Source organism: Curcuma longa, chromosome 12, assembly GCF_044706935.1.
Source record: "Curcuma longa cultivar G26 ecotype Majalengka, Jawa Barat chromosome 12, ITB_CL_G26_1.1, whole genome shotgun sequence".
Taxonomy (NCBI): domain Eukaryota; kingdom Viridiplantae; phylum Streptophyta; class Magnoliopsida; order Zingiberales; family Zingiberaceae; genus Curcuma; species Curcuma longa.
In genome coordinates, this window is record NC_133872.1 from 9282018 (window position 1) to 9309516 (window position 27499).

At 37.5% G+C, this 27499-nt stretch overlaps 1 protein-coding gene across 1 annotated transcript; it reads left to right on the forward strand.

Annotated features, from left to right (window-relative positions):
• The first annotated feature begins 327 nt into the window (after window positions 1-327).
• LOC141843642 (bifunctional dethiobiotin synthetase/7,8-diamino-pelargonic acid aminotransferase, mitochondrial) lies at window positions 328-26701 on the forward strand. The gene is made up of 11 exons (XM_074731694.1): window positions 328-1092; window positions 3639-3809; window positions 4508-4769; window positions 4875-4958; window positions 9637-9757; window positions 9868-10016; window positions 11733-11827; window positions 12350-12465; window positions 12550-12696; window positions 26375-26507; window positions 26576-26701. Exons 1-11 carry the CDS (start codon window positions 350-352, stop codon window positions 26592-26594), a joined length of 2040 nt encoding a protein of 679 aa, XP_074587795.1. The 5' UTR covers window positions 328-349; the 3' UTR covers window positions 26595-26701.
• Window positions 26702-27499: the final 798 nt, after the last annotated feature.

Here is a 27499-nt window from a genome sequence, read left to right on the forward strand (position 1 = left end):
CAAATTTAAGGAGTTATCGTGGGTGATTACCCAACTCATAGTCTCTACATCACATCACAGTTCTATCACGAAGATATAAGAAGTAGATTGTGTGAAATTGTTGAGGTGATATATTTTACTTTGAAAATATAAAAAGTAGATAGTGTGAAAATAGACCGTGTGAAACCGTTGGAGGTGATATATTTCATTTAAGACGAAGATAGAAGAAGTAAGAATTCAGTAGTTCAAACAAATATAATTAAATCTGAAACAGAGGGGAAGTGCCTGCAGAGGAGTTTAATCGGAAGACCAGCAGGCACTGGCAGTGCCCATCCAGTGACGCCCTCACTCTCCGCCGCCGTCTACGCCAATGGCGCTCCTTCTCCGCCCCCGTGGCCGCCTCCTCCGACGGCCCTTTCCCCTTTTCCTTCCCCGACTCTACGGATCCGTCTCTCCTGAAGTCGGGATCGACCTGATGAACCCTACTTATGCCGTCTGGGGTTCCAACACCGGCGTGGGGAAAACCCTCGTCTCCGCCGGCCTTGCGGCCTCCGTCCTTTCCCAATCATCCCATGGTCCTTCCTCATTTCTCTATCTGAAGCCCGTCCAAACCGGCTTCCCCGTCGACTCCGACTCCCGATTCGTCAGCCGGAAGGTCTCCGCCCTCTTCCGCAGACTTCACGGCAACTTCCCAACTGGCCTTCTCGTATCTGACCACGTTTTGAACGCTTCGAACGCTGCTGCTGCGGAGTTGCTCGGAGGTAGGCTTGAGAAGCGGGAGGAGACCGAGGGAGGTGATGCTGCAGGATCAGGAGATCTCTGTGCGTACGAGGAGACGCGCATTGGGAAAGAAGAAATAGAAGAGGGAGATTTTAGGTTGGTTTGCAAGACGTTGTTTGGATGGAAGGAGGCCATTTCTCCGCATCTAGCTGTACAGAGAGAGGGCATGCTGGTTGAAGACTCTTCGTTGAGAAAGCTACTGGGAAAGTGTTTGAGGCTTTCACTGCAAGGGGGAGGTGATGGCAGTAGGGAGAGAGTTTGGCGAGTGATTGAGACAGCTGGAGGTGTTGCAAGCCCTGGACCTTCTGGAACTCTTCAATGTGATTTATATAGGTACGCTATTATTCCTGCTATATCCTAGTACGGTTGGTAAAGTATCCACATGAAAAGAACAATATGTTTAGAATTGTAAATAGGAGAATATTGTATTTCATTATTATGAGATATATTTATAGATTCGTCATAAATCCTAAATTTAGAAATGCTAATGTCTACTACACCTAATACCTAATAAGTCCACTACCTTCAACACTCATTCTCAAGTTGGAACATAAATAGTATCTAAGTCCAATTTTTATATAAACTAGAGAAACTCTTGTAAGTAAAAATTAGCTAGACATGACAATAATGAAACGAAGAACATACTACTCGCATGCAAGTGAAACAAAATTTATGGTGTTAGTGGACCATGTAGATGATCTCTCTTAAAGTTTGGATTAGCATACAACCAACAATATGTTTGACTCAATTCAACAAATCAACAAAGGGAGAAACAGGTACAAAGGAAAGGATGAAGAGAAATCTTAGAAATTGATCTCCCAAGTCAGCTTTCTCCATGAAGTGGTGCATATAGTAACACATAATAAACTGAGAGATATGAAATAACTCAACAGTCTTTAGAGGATGGATAGCAAGGCTCAAACCTTTAATTGACATGGCAAAATGAGAAGAAGACATTCTCTCTATTTAGATCTTCATTGGAGATGAGTAACATAGCTTGATCCTTTGTTGGATGTAGAAAATGAGAACATGACAATTTCTTTATTTTGGTCTTCGATGCATAGCAGGGGAAAAAAAGGAAGAAAACGGAGTGAATACAATGTCTAAAGGTGTTGGAAGTAGCTTGTGGAGGTTAAGGTAGAATGGGTTTGAGTGCTAAAGCACGAGGAGGAATTTAAAGAAGATTGTCTCTGAGAACTTCCTTTTGCGATGCAACTTAAAGAAGATGAGCGAGGAGGAGTTTACATTGCTAAAAACAAAGAGACAATCAAATTCACCAACATTGAGAGTCTTTCACACATATAAATTGGGAGTTGGAAAGGGAGAACCAACAAATTAGAGAAGAGAAGAAAGACATAGGGTTATTCTTGGCTCATATAAAGCCACATGCAATTATCTCAGTGACATGCATGACCAACAATGAAGGAGCAACGATCCAAAGTGGAGGTTGCATGAGCAATAATGATTGTAGTGCTTGAAGTGGCCTAGATGAAATATGACAGAGATATGATAGTGATGGAGGAAAGTGTTTTCACCCCAGTGTCTAGTTGGTGGGTGGGCATGAGTCTCTTGGGCGAAATTGCAAGGTGCTCGCTACTTTACCAAGGGTAGGGGTATAGTTAAAGCTTGCATTAATGCTCGAGATAATCGGAGTTTTGGGGATTTCTTTGTCGGAGAAGGCATGCTCATCAAAGATACTCGAAATCTGCCACTTGTCCTTGAACCCCAAGTACGTTGCTATTTCGTGTGAGAGAATCACTAGAAAAATTAGCATCATTTAAGCTTCAACACTACATTTCACTTGCACTATTGTTGATCTTTTACTCCACTTGATAGCAATCATCGTTGAAACCATCTAGTTATTAAATAAAGCCTTGCAAATTAAGTTCTTGATAGTAGTGTCCCATGTAACCTTAATGCTCCTTGATTGAAAACTTGAGTTGGTCATCAATGGAAAACTGGTCCTTTGTTTCACTTGTGCTGCTGTTGACCTTTTACGCTGCTGATAGCAGTGGTTGAGTCGTGGAGGCATTGGTGGCCGTTGGATCACAACAGTTAGGGATGCATGTAGATTGTGGAAGAGCTATTGAGGAGAAAAGAAATTTGAAGAAGAGAGGCGAATAGGTGGATGAGGAGGAGGCAACTAGAGGGAATATTTATTGGAACTTTAAATTTAGAGAGGGGACTTTAGTACCATATAAAATTTGGGAATAGAAGAAGATTGTATTGCATTATATTGAGATAACCATTACATCATGGGTACATATCGACTTCTAATTGTAACCCTAAATCTAGACTTATTTATGTGGGACTTAATGGATTACACTTAGTTTCTAATAAATCCAATACCTTTAGCAATATGTTTAAAGAAATGTTCAATGACCAATGTTCTCGTCTACTGGAATAGATTTGTTTGTAAAGTAAAAGTGAAGAAATGGTATTATATTGAGTAGGTTCCAATTTGCATTGGTATCTAATGTTGGAATTTTCAGGGTGACTTGGTGCTATCAATGGTAGCATTTTATCTGCTAAAAGGTTGCTAAATATGTGATTTAGAAACTGTGCTCCTACCTCAAGGAAGCAATAATTTGGCAAAATGGAAAACAGGAAGTTGTCGTCGTTTTCTATTTTGAACTTAAAAGTCCTGTTTTCTTGCAGAGAGCAATGCTGCTGATAGTTAAAACTAATTCTGTATAACCCTCCCTTGAACATTCTTTGAACCCTATATGAATTTGGTCATCAGTTGCCATATGACATAGTTTGTGCTATAATTTTGGAGTGACTGTGTTGATGTTGCTTCTTGCAAATAATTTATTATAGTTCTAACACTTTCATGATGATTAAGCTCATTTTTTTCTTATACCTGGAATGTGGACCAGGCCTTTCAGATTTCCTTCCATTTTGGTTGGAGATGGTCGTTTGGGTGGAATTTCTGGAACTATAGCTGCATATGAGTGTCTGACCCTTAGAGGATATGATGTTGCAGCTATTATTTTGGAGGATCATGGCTTTTCTAATGAAGTGCGCCTGCAGTCATACCTACGAAACAGGTAATAATATGCTATACATAATTGTTGTAGTGAACTTTTAGACTTTGTTTCATTATGGAACGTTCCAGTCTCTTCTGTTTTCATTTTTGTTTTTTTTTAATTTCCCAACATTTTTCATATTTTTTTCTCATATATTGGAAATATCAATCATTTTTTGTGTAAAATTGTCAAAATGAAAGTTGATGACAAATGTGTGTTTTAAACTTTTCTTTCAATTTTCAAAATTTTCTTTCTGGAAACAGAATATTGAAAACAAAAAAAATTTAGAAAAGGAAAATTCAATTCATCAAGCTTCGGAGTAACAATAATCCTAACCATCAGTCTGTATCACAAATCTAAAAGGGTTGGATAAATCTATGTTAAAATTTTTGTTTTGACTGGCAATGTCAATTCATAACTCAGTAATTCTTCTGCATGAATCCTGGATTATTCTACCTCTAGGGATGCAAGAAGTCAACTCTTTAAATGCTATTTTTATTAACAGGATATACTCTATTATAGGAAATTAACATGGACATTCGCTCATGAATTAGAAATTAACATATAAGGATGAACTAGTATCAAACTTCTCTAATATCAAATGCTTTCTGCATATGATTACCACATATGTAGAATCTTTTTTGTTGTTCTTTGTTCACTTATATTCCTGCACCTATATTTTATAGATCAATGTAACATGCCCTTCTATCTTGATGAAGGCTACCTGTTCTTATACTGCCACCAATTCCTCAAGATCCAATAAACGACTTGCTGGATTGGTTTTATGAATCTGGAAAGGTTTTCAGTTCCCTTCAGGAAGTCTTGGTGTCTGCTCATTCAAGAAGAATTCAAAGATTGCATGATATGCCAAGAAAGGCAGGCAACCTTTTCTGGTGGCCATTCACACAACACAAACTGGTTCCTGAAGAGACTATTACTGTCATTGACTCACGCTGTGGAGAGAATTTTGCTATACACAAGGTCTGTCTACTTCTCTGTCATGATAGACTAATACTTCTTGTTTCAAACATCTAAATGATGCATGATTTATGATCGATGTTTCACTTTTCTCTGTTGCTTGTTTAGGTTTGGAATGATCAAGAAATGATCATTCCACAGTTTGATGCATGTGCAAGCTGGTGGACTCAAGGGCCTGATTCTAATTTGCAAGTCAGTAATACAACAACACTTTCTTGCTCCTAATGCAACACCATCAAAGTTGACCAACTAATATTTTTCTGGCCTATTATACTCTTTTCATGATTTAGTTACATGCAGAAAGGCAATGAAGTAATCATGTTCCTTGAACTTGAAACTGCTTCTTAATTATGATTTTATCGATTATTTAAGACTCCTTTTGAGTTAAACATCTGAAATAATTCCAAATTTTGTTCATTTGTTTTGGAAAAGCTTCAAATTTTATTATGTTTTTATTTCTATTTATATCTCTGAGGTCAGTTAGTGCATGAAGCTGATTCTGTAATTCAGATATTCTTAGCTTAGAACAAGCAGAATATAGATAAAATTTTAATTTTTTTCATAAGAGAAAAATAATACTTTTAGAATCCTAGAATCCTATAAAACGTGATCCATTTTTAAAATTTTAAATATACTTTGATGGTTCAAGTGGATCGGATAAGTGCATGTACAGAAGAAGATATATTTTTGAAAAAAATACATGATTTAATAAATATGAAATTATAATGTGTGATTTAAATATTAATAAAAATCAAGTACATAATTTAATAAATTATCGACTTTTTAGATGGCTTTAGAAGATGTTTAAGTAATGTTCACTGATAAATATATAATATCTTTAGATTATTCGTGGTTTTAATATAGATAATTATTTCACCGAATGTCAAAACTAAATTGCTGAAAACTTTTAGTGGCTATACAATATGTCTCCTATGTATTTGTTTAGAACTAAATCTACTATGGATGAAAGAATAATGGGCAAAAATCAAAAGGGTGCCCATTATTTTCATTAAAATCAAAACTGCGCCCCAGTTTGAAAACAACATCCCTATCCCATTATATTTTCATTCTGAAAATACTCTTATTCTAGCGTTATTTTGGTGGCTTTGTTCAAAACTACTATAACGTGTAGTAGATTGTTACAACATAAAGCAATTTGACCAAAATTGCAGCTTTAGCCAAAAGTGCTATAATATTATTGAAGTGAATTTGACCAAGTTGGAGTGATTTTGACTAAATTGGAGCAATTTTGATCAAGTTGAAAAAGGATATTTTGATATAATAGCGCTTTACATTATAACAGGTTTGGCCAAGGCTACTATAACAATGCTAGAATAAAGGGTATTTTTTGGGGCGCTCTTTTCGAAAAGGATATTTTGATGTAACTTTGTTTTTTTGATTTTTTTTTTTTCAAAGGGCACTCTTTTGACAATAACAAAAATAAGGGGTGCCCTTTTGATTTTTGCCCAAGAATAACACTGCAACTTATAAAATTAAACTATAAATTCTACGATACTATTCATGATGTTCTGTCTGGTGGTTTGAGCTTTTGCCTTTTAGTTTGTGTTACATGGAGATGATTAATATCAGAGTTATTGGGGTTGGAGTAAAAAATTCTTGTCCTGCAAAACAAAATGGTGCTTGGAATTGCCAACGCAGGTAGCTTCAATGCCCTCAGATATAAAATTTTAAAACTTAGGGATCAAGAATGTGCTTTCTAAGTGCTCTCATCTCGATAGGTTTTACTTGTGGAATTGTCTTACCTCAGAAGGTCTTTTGCTTACCAAGGATATTCTTCCTCTTCTTCTTAGCTCAGGGACTAAGGCATTTAATTTTCTTGTTACCTTGAAAGTAAGGTCTTCATCTTTTCTCTTGGTTTGAAGCTCTATTGTTCTTCCTCTTATCTTGGATAAGGTCTTTCTGCTATCCTGGAAAAGGTTTTCCCCTTCCTTCTTAGCTTGGAAAGCTGACATTTCTTTTCCTCTTACCTCAGAGATCGTTCTCTTCCTTCTTTATTTATGTTGGAGTTCTTTCTGTCATTGTCCCTTGAGCATTTACCCTCGCTGACGATACGTGCATGAACCTGAACAATGTTCAGGAAAATATAACAAAGACATGTATCAAGATTCCATCATGAAACTGAGATTTGGGTTATGTACAATTATTTGGAATCTGATAACAAATTATAGGTAAAGGTGTTACACCTAAGTAGTTAAAATATAGATAGTAAACATTAAGGAGGCTAAACATGGATAAGTATATAAAATATAGATAAATTACTTCACTCCCCATGGGAGTTGATCAATCACTTATTTGAAAGAAAAAAGTTGTCAAATCCCTCATATGGTCATCTACCTATGGGTGGACATCACTTGTAGATACTTGTTTTAGAGTAGAATATGGACTCCAAACTGACTCTTACTTCCAAATTAACTCTATTATTAGAGTTATTGATTTATTGGAGTTGTTAGTTATATGTGTTTTAAGTTTACTTCGACATTGGATGTTTTAGTCTACATTACTCGGACACAAGCAAGTATGAGTATCGAACATGTGTACGTGATAGAAAGAGGTTCAAATTTGGGATGCAGGTATGGGAACAAGAATCAATGAAGCAAAAGTGTTTGAGAAAATTAATGAGTATGAGGATTTCTTATACATCAAAAACTCTAGATTTAAAAAAAACTTTTCACCCCCTTGCATATTCCTAATATATAAAAAAAAATCCAAAAATCCCCTTGCATCTTCATGTCTCTAGACTAGTATCATGTTTTTTTATGTCAGTGTGTCTTAGTCATTTTTTGTCTTTTTAGAGTTTTTTCCTAATCTACATAACAGGCTGGATAAGGTAATATTAATACTCTAGCTCGAGAAAGAATGTTAGCATTTGGTTTTGGTTGTTAGAGCTATCAGCTAATTGAAATTGTAGTTATGTATTGTGGGATTAATGCTCTTCTCTTTGGGATAAAACACTCAATTTTGGTTAAAATTATGTCAACTATGAATAATGAAGGGAAGGAGGAAAAATCTAACACCTCATGGGCTCTTTGGTGCACCTCAAGTATATAAGTTGCTGTGAGTTTTCTCTGTTCACTAAAATAGTCAAAAAAGAAAGATTAATATGCTTGTTTTGGAGAATTATTGATCACCACAATAACAACTTTTCTTACTGAAGCTCTATCCCATCAGGTTATGTATGACCAATATGGCAAGGTTTATGATGGAATCCATTCATCTTCGGGAAAGTTTAATTAACACCTCCCTGAAATGAAACCTTTGATTGACACCAGTCATGTCTAACATAAGCCTTATTAAAGAAGCATTTTATTACTACTCAGTGATCTATTCTAATTTTTGGAGATTCTACAACACTGGTCTTCTATGTCTACTGGATCAATTGAATTAAGTTCATGCACTGCTAAAGGAGTTCTGCCATGTAGAAATAAGGTTAGGAAGGATTATCATTCCTGATTTAGCATTCACATGCATTCATTTAGATAATGGTGGGATTCAACCCAAACACAATTAATAGTGAGGAAATTCAAAAGCACACACCATGGACATGAATTAACCAGTTGTAAAATAATGTTTAAAAATTTTAACTTTTTATAACATATAAGTTAATTCTTCATAGAATTTAATTAATCTTAGACCATAAAAATTGTTTCTTAAAAATATTTAATTAGTAAAATAATTTATATTAAAATTTTTTAATTAGTTTTATGCAATTTCATATAGTTTATACTGGTATCAATGAAATAATCTGCTTATAACACGATTAAAATGAGATAACGAAAATTTCCACTGCAGCTTGAAGTCACAAGCAAGAAAATTAAAAATTAGGACTCAAATAAACATTCTTTTCCCTCTTTCTTCCTCTATCTGTCCTAGTTATGTAAGCAAAGAAAGTTATCATGTTCCTTTTCCCATGTGAAATGTGTTTTTAGTTGTTGGTTCTACTCACAGCTGGAGAAATTAAAAAATAATCCATTCAAATATGACCTTGCAAAATTGTTGTGCATGTATTTTTTTACCCTGATATCGCACCCAACATTTTCAATCTCATTTCATGTCGATCCACACAGACAAAACTTATTGTTTCATCTGCAGATTAACATGCAGAACAACTTGATTCACCCAATGCAGGCTTGGGCAGATGAGGGTGAGGGAGAAGGTGAGGATTCTTCTAGAGCTTTGTGAGCTGCGATACAGAAGAGAGGAGGCTAGGGTAGAAAGCTTCTGTTGCAGATGGAGACTTGGGCAGAAAGCTTCTGAGGCATGGCAGATAGCTAGGAAGAAAGATTACTGATGGATTTGAATATCTAAGCCTCTTGCCATGGTCACCCTCCCTCTTCTTCACCTTTTCAGATCCCTACTCTTCTCTCTTTCCTGCTTCTCCTTCTTTGCCTTCTGCCCTACTCCTTCCTAGTTGAACCTTCCTCATTTGTGGCAATTGGTGACACTGGTAAAATGACACGGTTAGTGATTTGTTCTAATTGAAAACTGAAACCCTGGCTTGGCACTGGTAAAATGGCACTGTTATTGATACATTCCAACCAAAGATTCAAACCCTGGCTCGGGATGAAACTTTCAATCTCGATACCACTGATAGCTTGTTGCTATTTTGTACCCCCAAAATTTAGATTGTCAAAATCTTAGCCACCTGAGAAAATTGTGAAGCTCCAACATAAAAAACATGAATATTTGGATAATATACAGAATTATTATCTAATTGCTTTAATTCTAATAGTCCATTTTACTGATGGACACCCACTGATCAGTTCATTGAATTTCAAATCTCCTAGTCATAAAAGTACTGTAACGCGTGTTTCCTTTGGATAAGCATTTTTTGTTGCCTAGGTGGTTTCAGATTGAGCTTGCCAAAGACATTGGATATTCTGCTGCAAGGTATGGGCATGTAATGTTTCCTGAGAATGTGTATGAACCTGCATTGCAATGTGCTGAGCTTTTACTTGATGGGGTTGGAAAAGGTTTGATATTACTTCTTAGTTTCCTAAGTTGCCAAACAAATTGATTATTGAAAGCATGGATGTTCAAGAACGATATAATTCACACTTTTCATTTGTCTTTTATTTTACAGGATGGGCATCTCGAACTTACTTTTCTGACAATGGATCTACAGCAGTTGAAATTGCTCTGAAGATGGCTTTTCGCAAATACATGTTTGACCATTGCATCAATGCAGATTTTCACAAGATTAGTTCACAAGAAGGATGTGTAGACCTCAAGGTAGATTTCCCAGTTTTGTGTCCATTCTCCTTGTTCATTTCATTCTTGGTAATCTTATTAATGATGAATGCTTTTTCTTAGGAAGGGAATAGTGATGGATAATATGTAGTTGATATTATTCAAAAAAAAAATTTGATGTGAAATTTTATGGTATGTACTGTTGTTTTGTCACAATGCATTATTGTTCTTAGAGTTTCATAATTTTGTTAGCTGTAAGAAATTATTACTTTGGTAGTTAGCTGCACTCCTTGTATCAAAGATAAACAAGTGAATTGAAGTTTTTGTATTGTATACCTTAATCATATGCATGTGACCTTGAGGTCATGGGTTCGAGTTGCAGAAACAACCTCTTACAATTGCAAGGTAAGACTGCGTACAATAAATTCAATGTGGTCCGATCCTTCTCAAGATTCCGCACTAGCGGCAACTTTATGCATTGAGCTACTCTTTATACCTTAATCATATCTTCTTATTTGAAGTGCCCATTAAGGAATTATTCTTTCTGAAAAATAATCCATTAGAATTCTCATCTTATTTTATTTGAACCAGTTGTTCTCATGAAGAGAAATTTTCTTATACAGGAAATGTTCATTAAGGGATTATTCTGTTTGAAAAATAATCTGTTAGAATTCTGATATAATTTTGTTTGAACCAGTACTGCTTAAAGTTAATTCAGGACAGAATTGCAGTTTCTATTAGAAACTACGCTGTAGTCTCTCTCTCTCTGTCACACACACACACACACACTCTCTCTCTCTCTTAGCATTCTAGTTGGAGAAGATTATGTTCATGTAATGATAATTAAGCATTTTATGTAGATACTATGTTGATTAGCATAATTCAGTTGACATCCTTTGAGCTGGTATGCCTATGAAAACAGTTCTTTAATTTTCCTGCTCTATTATTATTAATATTAACATGCCTCTGCAATATAAAGGGATAACTAGGCCTGAAGTACAACTTATATTGATGCCTATATGTATATATTTATGAGGAAAAATGTATAAAAGTGGTTATTGATTTTTCAATGACATCAGTGGAAGCCAGATCTACTCTACCATCTTAGCCAGACAAATGAATATGGTGATACTTTGATTTAGGGGTGAGCAAAAATTCGGTTAAACCGAATAAACCGACCGAATTTAAAAATTCGGTTCGGTTATTTCGAAAATTTGGTTATTTTTTCTAAAAAAATCGGTTAATTCGGTTCGATTTTGGTTTTAAAATTTTTTATTCGGTTAAACCGAATAAACCGAATTAATCAAAATAAAAAAAATAATTTATAAATTTCTAAATAAGTAAACTTATAAATCCCTAATTAATTGATAATTTTTTTATAATATTTGAAAATTTTGATTATTCGGTTAATTCAGTTAAAAATCGAATTAACCGATGTTTTATTGGTTCGGTTTGTTCGGTTTTTATTTGAAAATTCGGTTGGTTCAGTTTGTTCAAAAAATTCGGTTTGGTTCGGTTTTAACCGAATACTCAGTCCTACTCTGAATGATTCGGCTTTTGCTATCATGCTTATTGCTGTTAGTATCAGCTGCATGCTGGTTAGTAGATTAACAATATTATAATATCATCCTGGCATTGTGAATCTCTCAAACTCACCAATGCACGACAAAAAAAAACTTGTCTTATCTCTGATAGTCTTCAGAAGTTTTCTATTATTAAAAGCAGCTAAATTTTGTCCATAATAACGTCTTCATCCAGGTCCTAGCTCTGACTGGATCTTATCATGGGGACACCTTGGGTGCCATGGAAGCTCAAGCTCCATCATCATATACAAGTTTTATTCAGCAGCCATGGTATCATTTTATAGCCATGTTTACTCTGTTGCTATGATGGAATTACTTGTTTGACAGGAGATTGAAGGACTCTTCTAGCATGTCTAAATATTTATTAAGAGATACCATAGTGGTAATAGGAGTATTCTTGGTCTGGTTTATGTTAGCTGTACAAATTTTGTCAAGGTAACATCATTATATAGGCAGAACAATAGTCACTTCTTGCACAAATTGTTTTAGTTATGTAACAAAACAACTGTAATGGTGTCTAAAAAAAAGCAAATCTTTCCATGTTTAGATAGCACCATTCTATATTAAATCCTCTAGTGTTTTTTTTGTTGAGTGATATTTGGCTCAAAGATTTAGAATATATGAAAACCTTCAGAAATTAATCTTATAATAAACCAGCAATATGTATTTGGAACTCTCAAATTCAGAGTTTAAACAATGTTTTTCTGCAACAGATATTGAATTGAAAAGGATTTGGTATGTTAATCTTCATACTCTTGACTGTTACACTGCTTCCCCTCTCTTTTCTTTCAGGTATTCAGGAAGAGGTCTTTTTTTGGATCCTCCTGAGTGCTTTATTACCAAAGGAAACTGGCATCTTTCTCTACCTGATTGCCTAAAATCAGTCCATGTGAAGCTGGAAGCCACGAGTAAGAGAATTTGGTTCCTGGACACATTGCTACTTTTTAGAATCATTTGATCTTTATTACATAGTTATCATTCACCTCTTACAGGATTTTACTCGTGTACTGAATTGCTTTGCCCGAGCCGGGATTCTTCATCTATTGCTCATATTTACTCCAATTATATATCAGAACAAGTGTCTTCTTTTGCTGCATCTAACCACTCCTCACAGATTGGATCACTAATCATTGAGCCAGGCAAGTGTACTTTTTATTCGAACCTTCTATGCTTTTTGTAGCCTTGCATAGAGCTTAATACAGGGGTAAGATTTATTAAGCCACCCAAAATAGTCGGCACAACACTGGTTGATGCTTACAAACAAATTATATCTGCTGGTCAGACAATCAAATTAGATCTGGTATTCAGATTGTACTAGTTAAAGCTGTTACAAGGCTAAGTTGGATATCATTTATCATTTTTATAGCCTTCGGAAAATTTTGATATAGTCTCAGTTTCTTCTTAAATTTGGTTAATGCATCTTCAAACATCTGATATGTTCTCATTTCCACTGTTTATTCTCTTAATTATTTTTAAAGCACTTACATTTACCACATAAGTGCTAGTCATGTAGTGCTATCTGAAGTTTGGAATTATGTGCACCCTAATTAATAAAAGGCATTGCCTCAGGTATCAAAATTTTATTTCTTGATGAGACAACCAATTCTTATGGATTGGCTATATATTAATTCATGGTAAACGTATTCTGTTTTTTAGCAGAACTCGGTTGTGGAAGATGATTTTTAATCATCTTTTGTAGCATATCCTTCAGTCTTAGATATTTGCTGATCCCAAATTTTAAACAAATAATTCTTGGTGTAAAGTGAGAAAAGCAATTGCCAAGAATAATGAGGGTGTTCGGTACTTTAACACGGTACCAATATTGATGTGTTTGTTTAGGACTTGAGCTTTTGTGCCTATGTGAAACATATTCTCTGATCAAAGATAAAAAAAGAGAATATTCTGCTTGGAACACACTAAGATATGTCATATTGTCTCATCAGGTGATTTTTCATTCTTTGCAAGCATAACACTAATTATAAACTAGTTGTGCATGGTAGCTATTTGATTTTTTAATAGAACATTTGTGTTTTTTTTCTTAAATTTTTGAGCTCCTAATTTAAGTTGTCTCCATATAGAAGCTACTCATAGACCTTGATAATATGTGCAAATTAGAAAGTATCTGTTACTAGGGTGTAGCATGTTTGACTAGATTCCACTTCAAACTTTCACTAATGCACTCATGGAAAGTAGGTCCGTGTACACTTTATTATTCCTTTTGATTCCTCAAATAATGGAAATTATGTTTATAGGTATTTTTTGAAAATCATGTCAAATTTTGAAAACAAGAATGTTATACTTGGCTAATTAAGATCCAAGGTATTAAAAGGCAGTTCCAGGTGGTAGGGAGTTAGCACACTACTTAGCGCTTAGGCGGTCAACATTAAAATAATATTAAAATAGAAAAAAGAAGTAACTTAAATTAAGAATACTAAAGTAATATGAGGATGGAAAAGAGAAGAAAATTAAATTAAAGATGATTAATATTGATAGTTGATATTTATCATATTTTAAAATCTTGATCGGTATCAGAGTTTCAATTTATGACCTGAATAATACGATTTCGATATCGTATCGTGCCATGCCGATATGACTTATATTAATTAAAAATAAAAATTTAATTAAAATATTAAAAAAATAAAATAAAAATAAAATATTTTTTTAAAATAAAAAAGAAAAATGAGATTGATAAATAAATAAAAATTTTATTATACATTTTTAGAATTAAAATAAATAAAATATATTAAGTTAATGGATAATTTTATTAGGATTTAATTAAGTTTGTTTATAGCTGAGAGTTGATTGAAATTATTAACATAAGTTTTATTATTAATTTTCCTAAGTTAAATTTTTGTGCTTGCATCTTGTGCGTGTTCTTGCTGCGATCCGTGGAGGTCGTGACGGCCTGGGGTCATGGAGGTCTCGCCGCGACTCGCAGACATTGCGGGGTCTCGCCGCGATCCGCGGACATCGCGGGGTCTCGCTGCGATCTGCGGACATCGCGGGGTCTCGCCGTAACCCGCGGACTTCGCCGTAGCCTTACCGGGATGCGACCTGCGGAGGTCATCGCCGCCTTCGTATCTCCGCTGGGATGTGACCAGTGAAGGTCGCTGTGCGTCCTTGTGATCCGCAAAGGCCCCCTTCTTAGCACCGGTGTTGTCGGTGCTGGGTGACATGTGGAATGGTAAATTTCTCCTATTTTGCTCGACATGGAACAAAATTTTAAACCATTATACTTACATAACAATTATATTCTTAATTAATCAAAACAAAGTTTATAATGATAAATAAATAAATGCTAACTACATAAAATAATGAAATATTTCATATTGCACATTGTAACCAAGGAAATAAAAATGACAACAAAACATAAAATTCAACCATTCATAGTGATAAATCTAAATTACAAGAAAGCACAACTAATTGTTTATAATTAGTGTTATGCTAATAATCAAATATTAATAACTAACATTAAATAGGCCAACGACTTATTAAAACATTGTTTTTTTTTCTTTAGATTGGCATGAACCACCTAACCATTTGGCTACTTTGGCAGTGTGCCAAACCATTTTTTGTGACAGGACTACCTAGCTACTTGGCGAAGCAACTCCTTAGCGAAATTGCATAGGCGAGGCCTAGGTTGCCTTTTAGAATTATGTTTTTAGAGGAATCAATGTTTGACCGCAATTTGCTTTCTAATTGGATTTGAACTAGGCTTAATTAAACTTTGCATAAATGTCTAGCTTAGCAGAACCAGAGTAGATTAATTTAACTGGTACTGAGGTTATCATTAAAGTTACACAGTTCTTCTCCCCATATGCATGAGTTGCTTCTTTCCTTCACATGTCGACGCCCCCTTTGTTTCCTCTTTATGTAAGCACAATGCCAACGATTTCTCAATGCCATTTTAGTTTCTGACGATTGTTGCCCCCATCTTTTGCTTTGCAATGGAAGCATTCAAGAGGTGTTGTGACTTCATGGAAGCCTATAGGGACAATGAGAATTGTTCTTCTCCTTGTGCAAGCAACCGTCTTGATCTCCCTACATCATCAAACGCTTTTCCCTTATTGGTGTTTATCCTGATGGCTGATGGATGGGTTGAGTTAAGTTAGGTATCATGGTAGGGTTGTGGAGAAGTTGGATTGTGATATTGTTCTACATTTTGATAGTAAAATATTCCTGTTCTTCTCTAAACTGATGCGCCAATGCAGTAGGATCCATCTCCCTTGGTGTGTATCTGGTCTGTGGGGTTCAAATTGAGGCTTATGGTTTATCAAAAATGGAGGATTGAATGACACCGGTCTGAGAAGGGGGGTGGGGGTGGGTCATGAGTAGATGGTGCTGTATTTTTCTTGTAAATATAAAACTCAATAAAAATGTTAGAAGTATGTGCATATGTGAACAATATCAAAGTGATACTAACACAGTGAGTTTAATATGTTTGGAAACTCCAAGTTTGTACGTCCACAACCATGTTGCTTTCTGTGCAGCAATCCAAGAACCACTAAACCACTTTTTTAAACCGAGGCAATGGAGTAAACCTTAGCAGGCTGAGGATGGGACCTCATAATGATAAAACCTCAACGAATCAACTATCTGGAGCAATGCCTAGGTTTGCTCAGCACAACCAAAAACTTCTAGGCAATCTGTAGAAGTCAACTCAATATATGAAATAAGTAAATGAGTACTGACTACTGAATGATAATAAGATCAAATACGTCCTGGAGAACAAAATAGAAATCTGTACAAGGATATGATTAGAGTTACCTAATGGGAGACATCTGAAGCTTTTAATCTTGGAAATGATTAGGATTGTTCCATGTTGTTGGATCACGAATGGTATGTATGAGGTATAAATGGGTGTCTTTCTGTAGATAGAAAATTCAAAATTTTAATGGGAAAAGTCACCTAAAATGGTTTCAAGTCTGATTTCAACAGAGACTTACTATCGCATTTTGGTTGCCTAACCATAAATATTTGGTTGACCAAAGCTGATTAGGACTCCTGTTGTAAACTGATTAGGAAAACTTATGTTCAGATGTTAGTCGCCCAAAGAAATGTTTGGTTGCCTGAAGTGATGACTTGGGTGAGCAACATTATAAAATTTTGGTTCTCCAACCTCCAAAACTGAAGTCAACATATTTTTTCAGTTGCCCAACATTTTGATTGGAGGTAAACCTTGATTTCCAAAAACAATGAGTTACCCAAAATTTCAGTATTGAGGTTTTTATTGAGTCCAGTTTGGTCATTCGGTTTCTAGGAGTCTAATTTATGTTTGTTTGACTAATATTTCAATAGAAGGTAAGCCTTGGTTTTCAACTACATATTTTTAGTCATCTAAACCTAGCATGTACTTGAAAAACATGGGTTAGGTTTCAGATATTGTCAACTAACAAAAAACTATTGGTTGACCAAAACACATGAACACCCAAAGTGACATTTCTAAGCCTCCTAAATCAATCTATGACATGCTAAGACTTAGCATTGTGTTAGTCTACGTCTTGAACGATGATCCAAAATATTAGTTCTTAATATTGAGAGTAAACAAATTAGAAACTTGATTTAAATACATTGCGAAGCCAAATGAATCTACGAATAAACTTTCTAGATATTATATTATTCCTTCTTCCTTCATGCCGCTATTGCACATGTCGCCATCGCATGCCGCGATCGCATGCTGTTGTCGCCGCACGCTATTACCACCATCGTCGTATGCTGCTGTTGTCACTGCATGCTGTCATCGCCTTCGTTGCACACTGTCATTATCGCACATCGCATGTTGTTGCTGTACACATGTTTTGTTGTCGCCGCTATCGGCACTGCATGTTGTCGCAAGTCATCGTTGCACACCGCCATCGTCACTGCACGTTGCCACCATTGTCTCATGTCACTGCCACTATCGTTGCAAGCCACGATTGTCATCACCGTCACTGCATGCTACTACCGTCGTCACTGCACGTTGTCGCTGCCACTGTTGCACATCATCCTGTTGCATGCTGTCGTTGGTCTAGGTGCTGTGGCAATAGCCTTATGACTCCACTGCCTCTGCTTTATGCCTAAATATTTTTTAGCAAAGTGAACCTCAACCGAAGGACTCTTATCTGTTGTCATCACCCCTAGTTGCCAACGCTTTCCTCTCTGATAATCGTAGGTTTTGGAGTGACTTAGATCCTTTGACCGATCAGGTGGATGTTCCTGTTTGTTTCTAAAAGTTTACCTTGTGCATGATTTGATAAAAAATTATTCCATGAAAATAATTATGTCTTTACGAGAATGAAATTAGTTGCAAACTCATATTTAGATTGCTTGATAATGTCTCTATATTTGCTTGCCTTTTTTATGTTTTAGTCATTTATCTATTTGTTGATACTCTACAGAAATTTATTGATTAAATTACCAAGATAGAACTTGACATTTAACAGAAACGTAAGGAAATCTTGGCTAGTCCCTCTAAAGAAACTTGGACTATCATGAGAACCATAAGTGATCAAATAACATAATTAATTATGCTAAACCAATCACATATAGATGAATAATATGAGCGTGCTTCGACTTTGCACTCATAAGTAGAATATTTAGGATAAATAATCCGTTAGAATAATTCTTCTAGTAATTCTCCTAGAATAAGTTGTTATATTCATGTATAAATAAGGGGGTTATCCCTTGTAATAAAATAAGTTTTCTATATTCTTTTTAACATGGTATCAGAGCGAGGGTTGGCTTAGGTTTAGGTTTATCCGTCAAACCAAGCCACGATCCCCTTCCCTCTTTTTTCTCTCTCCGCGCCGCCGCGTGCAAAGGAGTTTTCCTCTCCTTCCTCAGAATCGCGGCGTCTTCTCTTCTGTCTCGCCGCCGAACCAATCAATCGGCGGCCCTCCCTATCGCGTTCCCTACATGCGGTTTTGTCTCGCCGCCTTCTTTCTGTTCGCCGCCGCCACGTGTGGAACGCGCGTGCGCTCGCTTCGCTGCTCCACACCGAAGAGTTCTCCTCTCTTCTCGCTACTTGCTTGCGTCCTCCGAACCTCCAGTCGCATCTCGTCGCCGCCGGCAGCCGTAAGAGTGCTCAACAACAACAGTAGTACCTTTCCGAAAGCATGTGCTGATGGAAAGAAGATTGATTATGTCACCTCGTAAGGGTGGCAAAGAACCACCATATCTGACCCCACCGCCTTCCTATGACGACTTTCTGAAATGGTATGAGGATCGAAAAACTTCTGATTCCCCTGTTGCCGTTGCACTCACTGGTAATTCCTTTGCTGGCTTATCTCGCTCTTCGAGTTCTTGGGTTCTTGATTCCGGGGCCACCGATCATATCACTGGTAATAGATTACTTTTTTCTTCTCTCTCTACTTCTGGTTATTTACCCTTTGTCACCATGGCAAATGGTTCTCAAATTCAGTCTCAGGGTGTCGGTACTGTTCATCCTTCTCCATCTCTTTCTATTCATAATGTTCTTTATGTTCCCGGTGCTCCCTTTAATTTATTATCAATTAGTCAGCTTACTCAGTCTCTTGATTGTGTCATCTCGTTTACAAAATCTTCTGTTTCCTTACAGGACCGGAGTACGGGGAAGATGATTGGCTTCGGATATGAGTCTCATGGCCTATATCGGCTTCAACAATCCTCTCTTGTTGGTTCGGCGGCAGCATCTCCCCTTCTGATTCATGCTCAGTTGGGACATCCTGGTCTTGATAAGTTGAAACTATTACATCCTAGTCTTTCCCACTTAAAATCTCTATCCTGTGAGTCATGTCAATTAGGAAAGCATGTCCGTAGTTCTTTTTCTCCTCGCACTGTGAGTCGGGCTACGTCACCTTTTGCTTTGGTTCATTCCGATGTTTGGGGTCCGAGTCGTGTCTCTTCTACATTGGGGTCACGATATTTTGTTACCTTTATAGACGATTTTTCCCGTTGCACCTGGTTATATCTAATGAAAGATCGTTCGGAGTTGTTTTCTCTTTTTCAATCTTTTTTCTATGAAATTAAAAATCAATTTGGTATTTCTCTTCGAACCTTGCAGAGTGATAATGCACGTGAGTATCTATCTACTCCGTTTCAGACCTTCATGGCGTCTCATGGTGTGTTGCATCGGACGTCCTGTCCTCATACCCCTCAACAGAATGGAGTTGCCGAACGCAAGAATCGCCATCTTCTTGAAACCACCCGAACTCTTCTTCTCCATTCTCATGTTCCTCTTCAATTTTGGGGTGATGCTGTCCTTACCGCATGCTATCTCATCAATCGCATGCCTTCCTCCACTTTACAAGGTCAAATACCTCATCATGTTCTTTATCCTCATCAGTCTCTTCATCCTTTACCACCTAAGGTCTTTGGTTCTATATGTTTTGCTCATGCTCTCGATCCTGGCATGGATAAACTCTCTCCCCGGTCTCATAAATGTGTCTTCCTTGGGTATCCACGGTCTAAAAAAGGGTACAAATGTTATTCCCCTACTCTCCATCGGTACTTCATCTCTGCTGATGTCACGTTCTTTGATTCGGTCCCATTTTTTGGGCCCAATGGATCTCCATCTGAGGTTTCTCCTTCTATGCCTGCACCATTGGCTATCTTTTATCCTCCGGAGGAGTCTTTGTCACCTCCAGAGACATCTCCTCCATTGCAGATTTATCAGCGTCGTCCTCGTCCTGCCTTGCCGCCGCCCACCACTGACGCTGCCATGAACTCATCTTTGGAGCCAAGTCTTTCGCCTTGTCCTCCGGTCCCATCTCCTGAGTCTGATGTTCCCATTGCACTTCGAAAAGGTATGCGTTCCACTCGTAATCCTTCTCCTCATTATATTTCTTTGAGTTATCATCGTATTTCTCCTTCCTATTTTTCTTGTCTTTCCTCCTTGTCGTCTGTTTCTCTTCCGAAGACTGCAGATGATGCCTTTGCCCATCCAGGATGGAAACAGGCTATGCTCGATGAAATATGTGCCTTACAAAGCAGTGGGACTTGGGACCTCGTTCCTCTACCACCAGGGAAGTCAGTTGTCGGTTGTCGATGGGTATATACGGTGAAGGTTGGTCCAGACGGAAAGGTTGACCGGCTTAAAGCTCGCCTCGTTGCTAAAGGATATACTCAGATCTTCGGATTGGATTATGGGGACACTTTTTCTCCTGTTGCCAAGCTGTCCTCTGTACGTCTATTCCTGTCCATTGCTGCTATCCGACATTGGCCTCTTTATCAGTTGGATATCAAAAATGCTTTCTTACATGGTGACCTGCTCGAAGAAGTCTACATGGAGCAACCTCCGTGTTTTGTTGCTCAGGGGGAGTCTTCTGGTCTTGTATGTCGCCTGCGGAAATCTTTATATGGCCTCAAGCAGTCTCCCAGAGCATGGTTCGGTAGATTTAGTACTGTAATTCAACAGTTTGGCATGACTCGGAGTGAGGCTGACCATTCTGTCTTTTATCGCCACTCATCTGCTGGTTGCATCTACTTGGTAGTTTATGTTGATGATATTGTTATCACAGGTAGTGATCATCTCGGGATTTCACAGGTAAAGCAGCATCTTTTCAAACATTTTCAGACAAAAGATCTCGGCAAACTCAAATATTTTTTGGGGATAGAAGTAGCACAGTCCAAAGATGGGATTATCATATCCCAAAGGAAGTATGCATTGGATATTCTAGAAGAAACAGGCATGTTAAACTCAAAGGCAGTTGACACTCCAATGGATCCTAATATCAAGCTCATGCCAAATCAGGGGGAGCCTCTTCCAGATCCTGAACGATACAGGCGATTAGTTGGGAGACTAAGCTATCTTACTGTTACTCGTCCGGATATCTCATTTGCAGTAAGTGTAGTAAGTCAGTTTCTCAACTCTCCATGCAAGGAACATTGGGATGCTGTGACTCGCATTATTCGATATATCAAAAGCACTCCAGGAAAGGGTCTTCTGTACGAAGACAAAGGACATACTCGAGTCGTAGGGTATTCTGATGCAGATTGGGCAGGATCTCCCATTGATAGGAAATCTACTTCTGGTTATTGTATATTTGTCGGAGATAACCTTGTTTCTTGGAAAAGCAAAAAGCAGAATGTTGTGGCAAGATCCAGTGCAGAGGCAGAATATCGAGCTATGGCCATAGCCAGTCAAGAGCTTATATGGCTCAAACAGTTACTTCAAGAGCTAAGATTTGGAGAGGTTACACAAATGTCACTTATATGTGACAACCAAGCCGCCATGCATATTGCTTCGAATCCAGTTTTTCATGAGAGGACAAAACATATTGAAGTCGACTGTCACTTTGTCAGAGAGAAAGTCATATCTGGTGAAATATCTACTAGTTTTGTTAACTCACAGGATCAACTAGCAGATATATTCACCAAGTCACTGAGAGGTCCTCGAATTGACTACATATGTAACAAGCTGGGTACATATGATTTATATTCTCCAGCTTGAGGGGGAGTGTTAGAATATTTAGGATAAATAATCCGTTTATTCTTTTAGAATAATTCTCCTAGAATAAGTCGTTATATTCATGTATAAATAAGGGGGTTATCCCTTGTAATAAAACAAGTTTTCCATATTCTTTTTAACAGAAATATTTAAATTAAATTTTTTATTTTTATTAATAAATTTTATATTAAAAAATACCAAAACCATAACAGCATGGTACTATATGATACTGAAACCGTATCGTTTCGATCATAGTCCGAAACTTCGATACGACTCAAAATTTTTAACCATGGATGAAACTAATTAAAAAGGGATGAAAGAAGAAAAATGAAGAAAAATAACGAGGAAGGAGTAATGATACAATGATGCTAAGAAACATGAAAAAAAAAACTATAAATTTTAGTTCATACACTTCTTTTCTTACTCTACTTTGCACTTATGTGCTCACTCTATCTATTCCTCTGCCTTCCAGATTCACAGATTCAAGGCGATCTTTGAGGTTTGTATAATATTATAGGATAATCTTGCTCAAAGATACTTAAAGATAGTATTAGAGATGGTTGCTATTAGAGTCCATTCAGCAATTTTATTTTTATTACAGGGGTTGTATGCATTTTGGTATTTAAGTACTTTGGTATATTCTTTCCATTTGTAGCATGAGTCCAGTTTTGTCAATTATCATGAGTCTAGGAGAGTCATTTTGAGTTGGATATTGTGTTATATTTTTCTATATTATTAAATAAATTATTAAGTATTCATGTTGTTATAGATTGGTGCATCCTTAGAGGTATTACTTGTGCTTATGATGTAGTGATGCATATTGTCATGCAGGGAGGCTATCTCGTATATAGGGTTGGAACTGGAAGTCTTTAGGTTGTGATATTAGATAATGCTAACTCAACCTAGATGCTTATCACTATGCTTATAATAATCTACCTATAAACCCCAAATACAATTTACATTGGTGTTTGGGCCGACTTCAAGTTTGATACTTTCACGTAGATAGAAGCTTCAAATTGCTTTAATTTCATCCTTTTAAGTGTATACAATGAGCTTAGCATTGCCTAAATAAAGATCAAATTGTAACTCCAAGATAGGATCATCAATTTGAATTGACTTAAATTTGTAATCAAACATCAAACCACGTCATAGTGTAATTGGTCGAGAGTGCAATAATTGAGATGAAAAACATGTGCCTTGTTCCGGCTCCTGGCCGATGATAGCCACGCCACCAGACAGGGTAATGCCGCGTCAACCGGTAGTTCCACGTCGAAGATGAGGGCTTGCAGAGATGAGCACTGAACGCACAGAGTTAGCGAGGTGCCGGGGGATCCCGGCGTGGCCACTCCAACGCTCAAGTCAGGAAGAGAGAAAAGTGAAGTAGGAGAGTCTGTAGAGAGAATTCAAGCTGGTTTATTGTTATACCTACGAGGTTTATATAGAGGTGGCGGGAGCGGCATCCTCGGATCTCTTTGCTTGCTATTGGTTGTGAAAGCGAGATCGTCGGATCGATTTTGTGACAAGTTCCGAACATCTGATGGTTTAGCAACGTAGGTTATCTACTCTGGGCGGCTGAGATCGCGAGGGACCAAGTGGAAGGACTTGATCTATATCCTAACCCATGAAGATAAGTTGCTAAACTTGACGAAAAGGTCTGCGTGACGATCTGTTGCCATCTGTCCAATGACGTGAGGTTGATGAAAGCTGATATGTATGTGGCCGGGATGTGCAAGTATACAATAAGTTTAGGCGACTCGATGAGCTGAGCTAGGTGTGCCCCGAGCTCTTTATGTACGCCATAGCTGAGGGAAATGGAGCCTGGACCAGGTCATGAACTCGGCTTACGATGTCGGGGCCAGGTTATGAGGTCGGCCTGTGATGCCGGGACCAGGTCCTGAGGTCGGCTTGTGATGTCGGGATCAAGTCGTGAGGTCGGTATGTGATACTGGGACCAAGTCATGAGGTCGGTATGTGATACCGGGACCAAGTCATGAGGTCGGTATGTGATACCGATGCTTCTAAGCTCGTTGTGAGAGGACGAGGTTTATTCACCATTGTTCTAAGTGTTGTGGCCTGTGGTAACCTTCTGAGGAGGTTTATATGAAGTCAGCGTGGGGCTACGGAGATCGTGAGGAATTGGGTTGTGTGCACCGAGGTCCAGAAGAGCTCGGTTTACATTTTTAACCTTGTACCGACCTCTTAGTGAGGTCGTCCAGGGATTAATTCAAAAGATCGAGCTTCGTAGAGGGAGATGAGGAAGGGATCGGACCTGATAATGAGGTCGGTCAATAAAGTGTGTACTCTATTATTGTGAGGGATTGTAATCTATAAATATATGCTACGAAGAGCTCATCTCGGATACCAAGGTACATGCCGACCTCTTGATGAGGTCAGCGTTTTGTCAGGTTGTCAGTTTGCTTGGGGCGAGGGCCTTGAAACCGATGTCAGGGCATTTCGGAGGAAGGTTAGAGAGTTCTTAGGTATGGTACTGAGGAATGGGCTCTCCTCTTAGGGGGGTTGGTCTTTCTTACCTTTCCCCCGACCTCAAGAGATCGGGATCTCTTTATCCTTGTTCCACGTTATTGCCACGTGTTTTACCCAGGTTTTTTCCTTCCCCCCGTCGCTACATGTCACTCTCGCCGGATCATGCCTAAAATGGACGATCATTTTTGGTGACTCTTAATGGCCATAAGGACAAGGATCCAATCAAGGTTTACCTCAAAAGTGTGTTTATGGTTGTAAGGTACATACCATGAATTGAAAATTTGAACCATGCAATTAGGCATAACTGGAAATTTACTATTATGTCTGATAACCAAAACACAACATTTGGCAACACAAGAAAGCTACTGTGTCGCAATGATGTTGACAGTACTGTGGGGGGGGGGGGGGGGGGGGGGGGGGGGGGGTTTGTAAATATACCTTATAGTTGTTTGCTCTCTTTGCCCCAGAGGATGGATAGAGGAGGGATAGATGATCTTTAGGAAAAAAGAGGGGAATTCCTAGGGTTCAAAATTTCATTGTGGAAAAGAAAGGAAAAGAGGGGAATTTATAGGAAAGGAGAAGAGGAGGAGAACTTCTATAACCTTGCAAACTCATAGCTAGTCCGCAGCCATGAGGTTGTGCTAGCTAGCCCAGAACCTTGCAGCTTGTTCATGGCCATGAGCTTGTGAACAACTAGTGGCCACTAGCTCGCGGCAACGAGCTTGTGACAAGTTGGCTATTGGGCTTGCAATATATTGCAAAGAAAAGTTGGTTTGGAAGGGGAGGAAAGAAAATGTGTTCCATCCAGGTTCAAGTGGATGAAAAAAAGGCAAAATTGATCCATGTACGGATTTAGAATCCGTCCTTTCCTTTACTTTATGTCAAATAAACGGAGGAAAGTGTCTTGACTCTAGTGTAATTCATCTAGTGTAATTCATGCTTTGTAAGCCACACATTAGAGTTGTTTCGATTGGAAAAGGTTTGTCTTGTTAGCTTACTTAGGAATCAATTAAATGAGATCAAAGGACTCAAGTGAGTATCTATGTGGTTTTAGTTGCAATTTGTCGCTGACCCAGAGGCCACCATTGCCAATTTGGGCATTAGCCTCCACATCGTCAGTGTTGAGACTTAGGATGTGCCATGCTTCAATTTTATAATTCTAATTTATTTGGTATTAAATTAAATTCAGTATAAATTATAACTAAACATTAGTCTTATAAGTAAATTATGATTATAAATTATAAGTGATGAAATTATTATGTTGTGTGCTGCATGCTTATACTGCATGCTTATTGAGATTGTGTAGATTTGAAAGATCATAGTGTTTGGATGATTGTATATTTGATACATTTATTATTTATCAACTTTTATACTTTGGTTTCATGTTAGAGGTTCTCCTACCAACATTTCTGCCGATGCCTTGATACTTACATTGGTCTCTTGATCATCCTGTGACAGAGACGTTGAGTTGAATCATTAGGTGGTCTCTAGGTGTTTCTCTGGCACATACTGCAAGGGTTGGAGATCTGCATCTGAATTTCTGTTTTCCTGTACATTTTACTACTTGCATTTTGGTCTTTACGAGATGTATCTTATTAAACTTTTTTCACAGTTTATTTTTGAATCATATTTCTGAGGCACATGCATATTGTGACACTTTCTATTGTGCTTGTATGATGGCCATCTCTGTTCACTAAGACATGCTGCTGGGGAGAGCTCACTTAGCATGTGACAAAGAAATTCGTAGTGATCATTTGCTGTATTGCAACTATCATGAACCAGCTTTGTGTTTTCTTTCAGTTAGATACTCATGATCCCATTGTGGAAGTGCAAATTATGTTTTTTTTTTTTCAATTCGTTGTGAATACCTTTCTTGTCATCACTAATTGAAAGCTATGGCGTGACTATAAACATTGCATTTTTTGCAGTTATACAAGGTGCTGGTGGGATGCACATGGTCGATCCACTTTTCAGCGGATCCTTGTTAAAGAATGCCAGTCACGTAAAATTCCTGTTATATTTGATGAAGTATTCACAGGGTTTTGGCGACTTGGAAGAGAGGTAAAGCAAAGTGGAATACCAACGTATAGATTTTAAAATTGTTTTGACACTCTCTGTTTATCTTGTAGTCTGCTGCTGAATTACTAGGCTGTTGGCCTGATGTCGCATGTTTCGCTAAATTGATGACTGGAGGAGTTGTTCCATTAGCTGCAACTTTAACTACTGAATCTATTTTTGAAGCATTTAAAGGTGACTCAAAGGTACATGATAATAACTTCTTTATATTGATTTTGTGTTGTCTGAGAGAAGATTCTACTTAGCCAAGCATTTCAATTCTTTTGTTTGTAGCTTATGGCACTTTTGCATGGTCATTCTTATTCTGCTCATGCTGTGGGTTGTGCATCAGCTGCAAAAGCTATCCAGTGGTTTAAAGATCCGTCCACCAATCCCAATATTGATAGTGAACGAAAAATACTAAAACAGGTATGGTTAATTTTCTGTTAATTCTATTTGAACGTTGTTCACACAATAGACATACTCCCTTTTAAAGAACAAGCCACATAGAATTGATGAAATGATGAGCAAGCTCATCAAATGTTTCTCCAAATTAAGGCAACCCTGTGACATTGACTAGAAATTTGATGATTACTATCTACTATACATCATTGCTTAACATTTGGGGCAATTGTTGCAGTGTTGATGGTACAATGGGTAAGTTGTTTAGCAAATTGATTGGTATCCATTCCATGCTTAACTTTTCAAGCATAAGTTGGACACTTCTTAATTGGGCCATTATCCTGGAATGAACTCATTTTTTAACATGGATCTCTGCCACTAGTTGTCAAATCAACATATTCTGTGTGGAGTACTATTACTTAAGAGTTTAGATGACAACCCAACCCAACCCACCCACCCTATAATCCTGTAATTTTCTACATGATCCTTGTTGATTTCTCTCTCTTCATACATTATTGTATTTGGGTTGGACTTCAGGCTTTATTTACCCTGGAGGAGGGCTACCATTTCAGCAGAGGGGGAAGACATGGTATGGA